We start from the raw sequence: 12,893 nt of genomic DNA, 5'->3' as shown, positions 1-12,893 counted from the left end.
ACGCTGACCTTCGACAATGGGAAAGTGATGTACGGCTTCTGCAGCCTGAAGGAGCCGAGCGCCGCTCTGCCACGATACATCCTCATCAACTGGGTGAGTCCCGGTCGGGGAGTTCACACACACACACACACACACACACACACACTAATGAGAATAAACCAGAATAACGGCTGCTGCACCGAAGAGACGTGGAAGTTACAGCAGCTAATTTCTTACACGCCGTGAAAGCTGTTGACCAATCACAACAGCGTGTTCCAGCCGGCCAATCAGAGCAGACCGGGCTTCATCAGGAGGAGGGGGGTCTTAAAGAGACAGTGTTTGAGACAGAGGCTGAAAAGAGGAGCTGCAGCAGTGAGGAAAGAGATGTTTACAGTCATAACACAAATTATCAACCTGAAGATGAACAAAATGTTTCACAAGATAAATGAAACCGCCTCAAACTGCTCCTGAAGTTCCAGCTCCTCCCACATCCAGGAACACGTCGCTGCTGTTTCCTTTGTGCGTCTCCAGCTGAGACTCATCACACACATGATGGGGCTGCTCAGCTTTTTTATTGAGAGATAATTTACCATGAATTCTGATGACGTGAGTTTCTTTCTGTCTCTAATTGCCTCTAACTGCGTTTTATTGTGTCGCTCTGAATGAGCTGTGATTGCTGAATCGTCTCCAGCTCGTCGTAACACAACTGTCTCACTCAGTGGCCGCGGCTGAACAAAGACTCTAATGTGGACGAAGCCAGGGAACAAAACAGACAGAACTTCTCTCCTCTTTCTTCCTCTTCTTTTTTTGTCTTTTCATTTCCCTACTAACCCGCCTCGCTCCTTCGCAGGTGGGGGAAGACGTGCCGGACGCCAGGAAGTGCGCCTGTGCCAGCCACGTCGCCACCATCGCAGAATTCTTCCAGGTCAGAGAATCGCTGCTGCTCCGACACTTAATGATCAACCTCTATTTACTCCTTTATTTCATTAGGGTTGTAAACTTCTTCACGACCATAGTGACGTGAACTGTTAGATTCTTATTTTACTTGATCACGATCCGACCTCAGTTTCACCTGATGTGTGATCGTTCACTCTCCACATGCCGACATGTTAATGTTTGAAATAAACACATCCGTGATTTATTGCGACTTCCTGCAGGTCGCTAACAACAGATAGATTTATTTGAGTTGATACTAGTTGATGTCCTTCATGATATAATCACACTGACGAGGTGTCACATCATGTTTTAGTTCATTAGTTTATTAATTATGTAAAACCACTGATGAGTTCAGATCCGAGCAGAAACGACTCTGACGTGATTTAGATTTCAATTCTCTCTGGAAAATGAAACTGCAGAGCGTTAAACCTGTAGGAGGATCAAGTGTGTGTGTGTGTGTGTGTGTGTGTGTGTGTGTGTGTGTGTGTGTGTGTGTGTGTGTGTGTGTGTGTGTGTGTGTGTGTGTGTGTGTGTGTGTGTGTTGAAGTGTCATTAATCAAAGTGGCAGTTCTTCCTCCCACACAGCCTCGACCCTTTAGTGTATAAACACACACACCCACGCACACACTCACACATCATTGTGTTTCTGTATTCATGGGGACCTTCCTCTGTGATTACCCACCTTCACCTAAACCATCTCAACTTGTGGGGTCCTAATGAAGCTGTCGGACACATAAGTGAAGTGGACGTTTGACAGTAAAACCTGTTCAAACACACGGGATTAGAGCGACGATCAGCAAACGTTAGAAACAACAGTTTGTATTATTGATCATAATCTGTAGGAAAATCCAACTGTGCTGAAACCGACGTGTTTCTGTGTCCCAGGGCGTGGAGGTCATCATCAACGCCAGCAGTCTGGAGGACATCGACCCGTCGGCCATCGGGCAGCGGCTGACCAACGGGACGGTGGTGGTGGCCAGTCCGGTCCTGAGCCGCCTGAAAACCGAGGAGCACGGAGACGTGGTGCTAACACACAGACGCACACACACACACACACACGCACACACACACACACACACACACACACACACACACAGTGTCTCTTTACTGCAGATGAGCTGCAGTGACTTTATATAGAAAATTATATTATATATAATATAAGAGAGACTTTAAATCACAGACAGAACATTTTATTCTTTTCTTTGGTGGAAACTCTTTTCATCTGTAAAAGTAATTTACACACAGACCCTAACTCTCTCTCTCCCTCTGTCTCTCTCTCTCTCTCTCTCTGTCTCTCTCTCTCTCCCTCTGTCTGTCTCTCTCTCTCTCTCTCTCTCTCTCTCTCTCTCTCTCTCTCTCCGCCCGCCTCTCTCTCTCTGTCTCTCTCGCTCTCTCTCTCTGTCTCTCTCTCTCTCTCTCCCCTCCCTCTCTCCTCTCTCTCTGTCTCTCTCTCCCTCTCTCTCTCTCTCTCTCCCTCTCCCTCTCTCTCCCTCTCTCTCTGTCTCTCTCTCCCTCTCTCTCCCTCTCTCTGTCTCTCTCTCTCCTCTGTCTCTCTCTCTCTCCCTCTCTGTCTCTCTCTCTCCCTCCCTCTCCCTCTCTCTCTGTCTCTCTCTCTCTCCCTCTCTCTCTCTCTCTCTCTCTCCTCTCCCTCTCTCCCTCTCTCTCTCTGTCTCTCTCTCTCTCTCTCTCCTCTCTCTCTCTCTCTCTTCTCTCTCTCTCTCTCTCTCTCTGTCTCTCTATCCCTCTCTCTCTCGCTCTGTCTCTGTCTCTCTCTCTGTCTCTCTCTGTCTCTCTCTCTCTCTCTCTGTCTCTCTGTCTCTCTCTCTCTCTGTCTCTCTCTCTCTCTCTCCCTTTCCTCTCTGTCTCTCTCTCTGTCTCTCTCTCTCTCTGTCTCTCTCTCTCTCTCTCTGTCTCTCTCTGTCTCTCTCTCTCTGTCTCTCTCTCTCTCTCTCTCTCTCTCTCTTTCTGCTGATGCAGGGAACAGTTTACGAGAAAACCAACGCAGAGGTGGAGATGAAGAAAATCAATCGAGAGGAGTTTTGGGAGCAGGCCAAGGTACGTGAGGACGATGAAGAGGAGGATGAGGGAGGAAAGAGGAAAAGGATGGAAGGAAATCATGAGGGAGGAGTTTAATCCTGCAGTATTGGTCCATGTGCCCTTGGGCAAGACGTCTGTTTGGTCAGACTGTGAACGAGATGACGAAGCTGTTAAAACCATATTTGTTTAGCTTCAGCTCCAGAAGGTTTAACTTGTGCGTCTGTTGGCAGCGAGAGGAGGAGCTGAGGAAGGAGGAGGAGCGGAAGAAGTTGGCGGAGGAGCGTCAGCGCTTCGAGGAGGAACGGATGGAGCTGGAGAGGAAAGAGCAGGAGAACCGAGAGCAGAGGTACCGAGAGAGGGAGCAACAGATCGAGGATCACAGGTGAGGAGGTCAAAGGTCAAAGCTTGATGCTGTCTTCATCGTCTGGACCATCAACTGTAAATAAAGATGGATGACAATGAGATGGGGTTTTTATTTCCCTCTCTACCGGAGTGGAAGGTTGACTGAACGCCACCTAGTGGTCGGCCCGTCCTTTCAGGTGTTGATAGAGTTCATGTCCACTCTTTTCTAATCACGTTTTTTCTTGTGTGGGAACAGGAAGAAGCTGGTGGAGGAGGAAGAGGCCAAAGAGCGGTTGATGAACCAGGCGAACATGGTGAGTCTCCGTTCAGATCAAACTTCACTTCCACCACATCCAAAGAGTTTATTCTGTGTGTTGTTCAGCTGCTTGTTGTTCATCACTTCCTGTGGAGACGTCGTTTGCTTCTTGTCCCACTGAGACACCGAGATAAAACCAATTTATCTGACGGTGGGGTTCAAGTTTGAAGAGAGCGATTATACACTGTGTGTGTGTCTGTGTGTGTGTGTGTGTGTGTGTGTGTGTGTGTGTGGTGTCTGTGCGTGTGTTGTCGTGTCACAGCTGTTTTTATTTTGCCGGAGGATTTTAATTAGTGAGTGAGGACCAACAACTGAGGCTCATCATCATTACATAATCTGAGAGGATGAAGTTCTAATCTGCCTCTGGGGCAGGAAGCAGCGATGAACTGAAGTTTCTCTCGTCGTCAGTTTGAAGAAACCGTTTGTTTCAGATTCATTTTCAACTCGTCTGCAGCTGCGACATGTTGTTATGTCTGAGACTGAACAGCTTTTATAATGAGATATTAGATAATCAGGTCAAACTGATATGAAGTGATGTTATTAATGTGTCAGAGGAACACGAGCGTTGCTCAGTAACGTGTTTCTGTTCCTGAAGAGGATTCTTTTCACTGATTGTCTGTGAACATCAGGACTTTGTGGTTTGACCTGAAGACGGTCGATGCTTCAACGTCAATGTTTCGTGTTTTCTTTTCTGATCCGTATCTAAACTCTTCTGTCAGATCGGTCGTGACCTTTAAAGCTGTCTCCTAATGCTCGGTTGACACGAACACACAGAAACCAGAGTTTTAGAAAATCTGCACTTTGTGAAAATCTCTGTTTTCGTGATTTAAAACCGTTTGTGTGTGAACGAGAGACTCACACTCAAAATGAATCATGTGATAAACTGAACAAACAGAGAAAATGTCATTTAAAGGAAATCGTTAGTTTCTGTTTCTCCTGAACAGTTTGACCTCACCTGGAAAAAGTCAATGTCGCCCCCTGCTGGTGGTGATGTGTAATGACTCCTTCAGCTCTGTGCTGATTCATGATTCTGGATTCTGTTTCACTACATTTGAATTATTTTATCCCTGTTTAGATTTATTAATCTTTGTAATAAGCAGATGATTGTTTTGTGTTCAGGCAGCAGAGGCGAGCCTCGAAGACCTGAACCTGGACAAGAAGGAGACGGAGGTGGAGGTGAGAACTGGGGAAACAGGTCCAGACAGAAGAATGAGACAAGAAACTACGACATATGAAAACAATAAGAAAACGTGTGAATGATCAGCTTCACCTCGAGATGAATGTTTGATCTGTGCTTGTCTCCAGGAGGCGAAGGCCATCATCGCCCAGCGGTCAGGAAACCCCCGAGAGTTTTTCAAGCAGAAGGAACGAGCCATGACCATCAGCGTGGACACTTCGCCCGTCTCCGTCCACAGACCCGGTAAAAACTTTAAACGTCTCTGTGGGGTCAGGTCATTAAAACGAGACCAAACGCTGAGAAATAACAGGATGTGTTATTGATTATTATAGATTTATATTATAATTATAATTCAAGACACAGCTCAACTGCTCATTACGTCCTCATTCTTAAAAAAAGGTTTAACCTTCACAAGCTGCGTTTTTTAACTGTGATCCATCAGAAATTGACTTTCCAGGTTCACACGTCTGAGCTGTGATTGGACGGTTTCTGTCCTTTAACTTGAATTCTGTCTGAAAAAGTTTTAAAACAACAAAAAAGTGTCTGAAAATCGAACTTGTTTTCATATGAGAATCCAACAAAACGTCTTTTTCATTTAATTAAGGTTTCTTTGATGTTTTTTGCTGCTGTTGCTCACGAGACGATTTTAGACATTTGAGCTTTTATTTGACGTGATGTTAATCTTGTCGATCGTTGCTCGTCTGCAGTGTTTCAGTCTCAGACTCTTTCTTCTGAGTCCCACATGTTTTAAAATGTGTTTCAGTTTGACGCTAATCTCGTAAATCACGTTAATATTTAACGAGCTCCTTCCTCCGTCCACCGAGTTGACCTGTAATCTGTTCCTGCTGAAACGCAAACAAACAGGTGAAAACTTAACTTATCAAACTTGTGATTTTTACTCCACGTCTCGACACACGAAGCAGGACGTTGATCTCCAGTTTAAATCCTGGGATTTTTAATTTTTCCACTTGAAGGAGAAAGAATCAGAAATTCGTCTCCTGACGATAAAGACGTCGTCAGCGTCTCTTCTGGTGAAGAGAAAGATTTCTTCAGTCGACACTAACACTTCTCTTTCTCTCTCTTTCTCTCTCTCACCTCTGCACTCATGTTTGTCTTCACCTCCTCATCCCTCTCTCTCTCCTCTCTCCTCTTTCTCCCTTTGTTCTTGCTCTCTTCACTCCTTATCTTTGATTTCCCCCACAATCCTCTCTGTTTTCCTTCTGGGACTAAACATCTTTGTCCTCTGACCTCTGTCTCTCTCTCTCTCTCTCTCTCTCTCTCTCTCTCTCTCTCTCTGTCTCTCTCTCTCTCTCTCTCTCTCTCTCTCTCTCTCTTCTCTCTGTCTCTCTCTCTCTCTCTCTCTCTCTCTGTCTTTCTCTCTCTCTCTCTCTCTCTCTCTCTCTCTCTCTCTGTCTTCTTCTTCTCTTTCTCTGTCTTTGTCTCTTCTCTCTCTTCTTCTTTCCTTTTCTCTCTCTTTTCTTTTTCTCTCTCTCTCTTTCTTCTCTCTGTCTCTTTTCTTCCTCTCTCTCTCTCTCTCTCTCTCTCTCTCTCTCTCTCTCTCTCTCTGTCTCTCTCTCTCTGTCTCTCTCTCTCTCTCTCTCTCTCTCTCTCTCTCTCTCTCTGTCTCTCTCTCTCTCTCTCTCTCTCTCTCTCTCTCTCTCTCTCTCTCTCTCTCTCTCTCTCTCTCTCTCTCTCTCTCTCTCTCTCTGTCTCTCTCTCTCTCTCTCTCTCTCTCTCCCTCTCTCTCTCTCTCTCTCTGTCTCCTCTCCTCTCTCTCTCTCTCTCTCTCTCTCTCTCTCTCTCTCTCTCTCTCTCTCTCTCTCGTTTATTTTCCGTCTGTCTTGTCGTCTTGTCTCGTCCATCTTCCCACATCTTTTCTGTCCTGGTGCGTCGCTTTGTGTCTTTGTCCTACGTGTGTGTGAATGTGTGTGTGTGTGTCTTTGTCGTCCTGACCGTGTCCAGGCCGTTTGGACAGCCCGTTCTTGAAGCAGCAGCACAGTCCCTGCAGTCCGCCGCGGGGCCCCTCCCCCCTCCGCACGCCGCCACACGCACGGACGCAGCACGCCGCTGCAGCCGGTAGGTACAGCACATAACCGATAAACCACAGAAGAAGAAGAAGAGGAAAAAAAAGAGGAAGGACAGCCGGACGTTAGCACGTGAACCTTCTCCTCAGACATGAACAGTGATCGAGGATGAAAGTTTTCCTACATGGAACAGACGTCGTCTTACTTTCTGACTTCGTCTCGTTTTTATGATGAAGAGTTTTTGACTTTGATCTGAAACCAGGATGTCGTGTTGAATCCAAACTTAAAGGCTCTCGGGCTCAAATTAATCACGTGAAGTTATTTTAAAACACAATCATCGAGTTTGGTCCATCTGCTAACACGGAGGAGGTTAATGACCCATACTGCAGCCAGCCACCAGGGGGAGATTGGGGAATTTTGGCTTCACTTTTGGAAGCTGTCATGTCGGCCATCTTTATTGACAGTCTGAGATTTTACAGAACATTAACAACATGAAAATGTCTTTTATATATTTAGTTTATTAAACGTAACGTTCTTATAACCGTCTTTGCTAAGCAGCTAACAGCTAACAGGCTAACAGCTAACAGGCTAACACGTTAACTAGCCGAGGTCAATAATACAACCATGAGGCTGTTTGTTGTTTTGTGTGATCGATGTTGTGTCGTCGTCTTTTAGCTGTCGTCCGCTCTGCCGCTGATTTTTTATAAATGTCTCTTCTTTTATGATGTTTAATGATTTTTAAAATTTAAAATAATAATAAATGTGATTCTTCTGGGATTTAGAGCTGAAACTAGAATCTCACCTCCGTCCTCTTCTGATCCTCAATCTCATGCTTCGGATCCTGGACCCAACACACACACACACACACACACACACACACACACACACACACACACACACACACACACACACACACCCACACCCCTCTCCTCCTGACGACCCTCCTGTGAGTGTTTGTGTGAAGACGTCGCTGTTTGTCGTCTGTTGAGTCGATGTCGTCGTCACTGAGTTTAAAAAAACAGGACGTTTTGGTTCATTAATTAATTAACGCTGAGTTAATTGACAGAGTTAATTTAATAAACACTTTCTGCTGCCAATAACAACTGAATTTAAAACGATGTTGTTTCCTAACACTGAAATTAACGTTTATTAACTCTCAGTCTGCTTTTCTTTGCCGTGACTTTTTTGTCTCACACATAATCAGTGAGTAAATTGTGAGGAACAGAAATCCCACGACTTCCGTGTCCCTCGTGCTTCTGCTCCAGAAACATGGCGGCAGAGGAAACGATCACATGTTCAAACAAACAGCCGAGATGAAGCTAATGAGTGAAATCGTCCAGACCTCCGTTAGGATCCGTGCTGTGTGTTGGTGCATGTGTGTAGCTGATAGAACCAGTTCCTATGACGTGTTCTCTGAATAAAATACTTCTGTTATTTTTTTTTACTTTCTATGAAATGATATAAAATCCATCCTTCCTTTCAGGTTATTGTCCAGATTCATGTTTGAGCTAAATTCTATATAATAATCACCTTAAATGGACATTTGGTTCATATGTAAATGTTGTTTATTGTCTGTCTGGTCGTAAAAAAGCTGGTTTGACCCTCGGAGGTTTCCGTCCACCGGCGAGTTAAAGAACCCACACACGTGAGACTCTGCCTGAGCTGGATGTGATTTTATCTCACATCCTAACGATCGTTTCTATTAAAACCAATAAAAAAAAAATCTGAATGAAATCATCGTGAAATGTGGCGATTTCCTCTGGATGTGTGTTTCCTCTGGATGTGTGTTTCCTCTGGATGTGTGTTTCCTCTGGATGTGTGTTTCCTCTGGATGTGTGTTGTTCCTGGATGTGTGTTTCCTCTGGATGTAGTTTACGTTCCGTGGCTGTGACTCGTCCGTGTGGATGTAGAATTCATGACTTGAGTGTTTGAGTCTCGTTCTTGTTGGAAAATGTCACTGATGTAATTTACAGAAAAAGCAATGACTTGACCCATGAGCAGGTTTGTATGATACGTTCAGTTTTAGCTTCAGGCTTCAACCGACATGCATCAGATTTCACAACATTCTGCAACGTGCACACGATGTTTTACACTTAACTCTGTAGGAGAGTGTTAGCGAGCGTCACGCCTTTAGCACGAGATGAACACGTCACACGCTAATGTTTAGCTCGTCCAAAATGTGAACACGCTAACCTCAGCAAAGATACAGCTGCTGGAATAGTTTTTAGTTTTTCACGTGTTTGGTCATAAATGAAAACACTGAACAAATAAGTGAAGTTGTAAAGATTCATTGTCTGGAAACAACGAATAACTAAACCAAGATTCACTGAACTAGACCAGATTGTGACTCAGGTAAATGTTTCACAATAAAAGCCCTGTTAGAAATGGAGGGTTTGTGTGTACTGAAACTCTGGAGGGCTTTTAATTTGAAAGTGTTATTTCTACTTCTCTAACAGATTAGAGAGAAATAAAGTCCACGGCTCCTATTTGAGTAAATCCAGTAAAGTCAGTGGATCTATAGCAACTCACTGCTCTTCTATTATTAATATAATATTTAACTGAACATCTGAATCATGTCTGAACCAGAAGTTATCAGAGTTTAAAGTTAGAACAAGTTTCTGCAGATTGTTCCTCGAGGCTTAGTTTTTTATTTCCTGACGGTTTTATCTGATGCAGAGTTTTGATGTAAAGATCTTTTCTGGTCTCGATGAAACTCAAACTCTTTACAGAACATTTTAATATCCACACACATTCATACAGTGAATCCATGTGCAGCACTTTCTCTCTGAGAAGATGCTGTGTCTTCCCCCTTCTCACTGGCAGAACGGGGAAGACGGGGATCGAACCCCCGACAACGAGTCCGACATCTCCACAGTGGTGCAGAGTCTCAGACTCTGATTGTGTGTTTGTTGGTTTATTGTTGTGATGTTGTGTGTTAATGTGTTGAAGTAACACGTGATGTGACTGGTGTGGTTAAACTTCCCAATAGTCTTATTTCAGCTAATGTTGTTCAGTTTGTTTTCAGTTTAGTTTCATTAAAAAACTATATGAACTGATGAGGACTCATTAAAACACAGATGTTCACGAGTCACTTTATTTCTGAAACATCTGGACTTTGTCTCATCAGCTCATCTTTGTCACTTCAACACATCTGGTTCACGAGTTTGATTTGTTGCTTGTTGCACGCTGACGACGTTGTGTTGTTGTTCCGCTCTGTTCCTCCAGGGGACAATGACGACGAAGCGAGCACAGAGCAGAACATGGCCGCCGGGTCGCCCATCCCCAAAATCATCACCACAACCATCAAAGAGGATTTGAACAGAGAGGAGGAGGATGAGAGAGACGTGTGGGGTGAGAGAGTCTGTGACACACTAATGAGAACGTGTTTAAATCTTATTCTATTTGTCCTTTGATGTAATCAAAATGTTATTTTATGATCAATTATAACCTCCAGGAAGTTTGATGAACTCTCAGGTCACAGAATTTTCAATTTCTAAAAACAATAAATTTAGTTTTCTTGATATTTATCATCAAACAAAGATTTTCAAACTTTTCCCACAACTACAATAGATGTATTGTCTGCAAAAAGACACATTTTAACAATTCAGTAACATAAGACCCACAAATATGATTAATATAAAGTATAAGAAGTTGTGCACCGATCACAGATCCCTGAGGTGCTCCGCAGGTGATCCTCCTGAATCCGAACACCGGGTCTTAAATGTCTGTTTCCTACGTAACTCTTCAGAAGGTTTCACGTCTTGTCCCGTTAATCTTTCTTAATCACTGGATGTGAAACTGTGTAATTGGACAAAACGACAACAACACAAACACTAAACAAATATAATTAGTTTATATTTTTCTTGCTGTCACCAGATCCGGCCCCAAAGCCGGATCCGAAGGCGCCGGTGCAGGAGTCCCCGTCCTCTAAGCCCGTGCAGAGCGTCGCCCCGCAGGCCCGCGACTCCCCCGGCTTCAACGTGTGGGACTCTGGGACGGACCGACTGGTCAACCTGTGGGACAGCAGCTGCGACAACCCCACCGACCCCTCCCAGACCTCCCAGTCCTCCAACCTGGTGGACCTGATGGGCGATGACAACGTCCTGCCCAGTGCCGCCGCCGCCGCCGCCAGCCGACCTCAGCCCCTCCTCAGCTTTGACGAGATGATCGACGGCTCCTTCTGCGCGGGCCCCGGGGCCGAGGACGACCCCTCCAGTCTGGTGGACGTGACGACCTCGGACCAGATGACCCTCAGCTACCAGCATGCACTGCAGCATGTGTCCGGGGATGGGCAGGAGGCTGATGACGTACAGCTTCTGCTGACCAATGGGGAGACGCTGCTGAAAGAAGGGACGCAGGTCAGACACGTCGGGTTTCAGCTGCTGCAGATTCAATCTCAGATTCTCTGTCTTTTCATTCGTTAAAGTTTCTCCCTCTCGATTGGCTCATGTAGGCGAGCGAGGGATACTTCAGCCAATCACAGGAGGAAGAATTTGGCCAATCAGAGGAATCCTCAGCCAAACCAGCGCCGGTCTTTTATAACAAGCCACCAGGTGAGATACTTCAAAATAAAAGAAAAGGATGTTAGTGCTCAAACAAATAGATATAAATAGATATAAGATATATGAAATGTTTCTTTGTGTGTTTCTATGTCTTTATTTCCTGAAAGTTTTATCATCACATGTTGTTTAAAGTTCAGATTAAAATCAGTTTCCATTCAACAAAATGTAAAATAATACAGAAGAAAACTGTTAAAACAGAAAAACACAGTTTATAAAACATTAAAACTTGCTTCGTGTGTGTGTGTGTGTGTGTGTGTGTGTGTGTGTGTGTGTGTGTGTGTGTGTGTGTGTGTGTGTGTGTGTGTTTTCAGAGATTGACATTACGTGCTGGGACACAGATCCCGTGGTCGATGATGACGACGACTAACCGACCAATCGGACGCCGCCCATCGGACCAAGAGGAAGAAGGAAGTTCATGAAGAATTTTTTTTCTAAAAAAAAAAAAGAAAACACAAACAAACAAATAATAGCAAGTTCTGCATCAAACTACTTGTGTATAATCTTTTAGAGAAACGAAACAGTAGCCACAGAAGAAGACGTTTGATTTAAAAAGTGCGAGGCTCGGTTCTGTTTTATTTTCTGTGTTTGTTATTTTATTTATTTGTTTTTCTTCCTCTTTTTTTTTTTTCGCTATGCAGATGTAACGGCTCCGGGGACGTTTGTTTTGTGTACATGATTAACGACACGTTAACGTAGCGCACTGCTGCATATTAGAGACGATGGCGGCGAGTGTGACGGCGACACACACACCAGCTCTTTAGTGCTTTAATAACACATTATAAAACTAATACAGTGCATCATTACAGCTCCTGTGTTCCTCTTCTTCACTCCCTCTTTCTTTGCTCTCCTCTTTTTCACCTCCCCCCTTCCCCCTTTCCTCCCTCCAACACTCAGCAAGTCACTTAATCTTGTATTTAGCGCTAAAAGAAACAGAAAAGAACACGGTGAAATCTTTTATTTATTCTGGTGTATCTGAAACTCCTGAATCACGTCAGACTGTGGCTCCCTGTCGACCTTTTTCACTCCTTTTGTATGATTTTACGACTGAATTCAAGATTAAATGGCTTGTAAATCCTCCTCAGTGCACGTTCTGTTCTTCCTCCGCCGCCGTGTCGACGAGCCGAAGCTTCTCCCACATGTTTGGGAACGTTTTTGTTCTTTCTGCAAAAGGATGAAGATGAAAAGCGAAAAGCATCAGTGTCTCACCCACTTAGATCCTGATGGAGGAGGATGAAACTTTTATTCAGATTATTATAAGAATAATAATAATTATAATTGACAGGAAGGCATCTGATAAAAGTTCATATGTATAATGACGTCATATTAAAGTAGAGCTGATTGTTTCCTCGTGTGAAGCTGCTGCTGGATGTGATGAAGAAATCCTCCTCATCCTCACACAGTTCACACCTCCACCACTAGATGGCGTCACCGTATCTTCTTTAAACTCTGTCCTCGTGATTCTGTTCATAATAAATAACAGTTCAGAGGAAGCGTCTCCACCACCTCATGTCTGTAACTGT

At 44.4% G+C, this 12,893-nt stretch overlaps 1 protein-coding gene across 4 annotated transcripts in view; it reads left to right on the top strand.

Moving 5' to 3' along the window:
- The window catches only part of dbn1 (drebrin 1), a 99,610-nt gene extending 87,160 nt beyond the window's left edge, over nucleotides 1–12,450 (top strand). The window contains exons 3-15 of one of the 4 annotated variants that reach the window (XM_035178893.2): nucleotides 1–93; nucleotides 830–904; nucleotides 1,801–1,935; nucleotides 2,893–2,970; nucleotides 3,183–3,334; nucleotides 3,551–3,608; nucleotides 4,730–4,786; nucleotides 4,916–5,030; nucleotides 6,750–6,863; nucleotides 10,037–10,162; nucleotides 10,688–11,169; nucleotides 11,265–11,364; nucleotides 11,685–12,450. The exon at nucleotides 1–93 is cut by the window's left edge and continues 23 nt beyond it. In XM_035178893.2, the coding sequence (XP_035034784.1) occupies nucleotides 1–93; nucleotides 830–904; nucleotides 1,801–1,935; nucleotides 2,893–2,970; nucleotides 3,183–3,334; nucleotides 3,551–3,608; nucleotides 4,730–4,786; nucleotides 4,916–5,030; nucleotides 6,750–6,863; nucleotides 10,037–10,162; nucleotides 10,688–11,169; nucleotides 11,265–11,364; nucleotides 11,685–11,740 (1,641 nt within the window). In that variant the 3' untranslated portion in view covers nucleotides 11,741–12,450. Of the gene's footprint in view, nucleotides 94–829; nucleotides 905–1,800; nucleotides 1,939–2,892; nucleotides 2,971–3,182; nucleotides 3,335–3,550; nucleotides 3,609–4,729; nucleotides 4,787–4,915; nucleotides 5,031–6,749; nucleotides 6,864–10,036; nucleotides 10,163–10,687; nucleotides 11,170–11,264; nucleotides 11,365–11,684 lie in introns of all 4 variants that reach the window. The other 3 variants (XM_035178894.2, XM_035178892.2, XM_035178895.2) reach the window with 3 other exon arrangements.
- The last annotated feature ends 443 nt before the right edge of the window (nucleotides 12,451–12,893 follow it).

This window comes from Hippoglossus stenolepis, chromosome 15, assembly GCF_022539355.2.
Source record: "Hippoglossus stenolepis isolate QCI-W04-F060 chromosome 15, HSTE1.2, whole genome shotgun sequence".
In the NCBI taxonomy this organism is placed as follows: domain Eukaryota; kingdom Metazoa; phylum Chordata; class Actinopteri; order Pleuronectiformes; family Pleuronectidae; genus Hippoglossus; species Hippoglossus stenolepis.
This window is presented reverse-complemented; position numbering and strand designations above follow the sequence as displayed.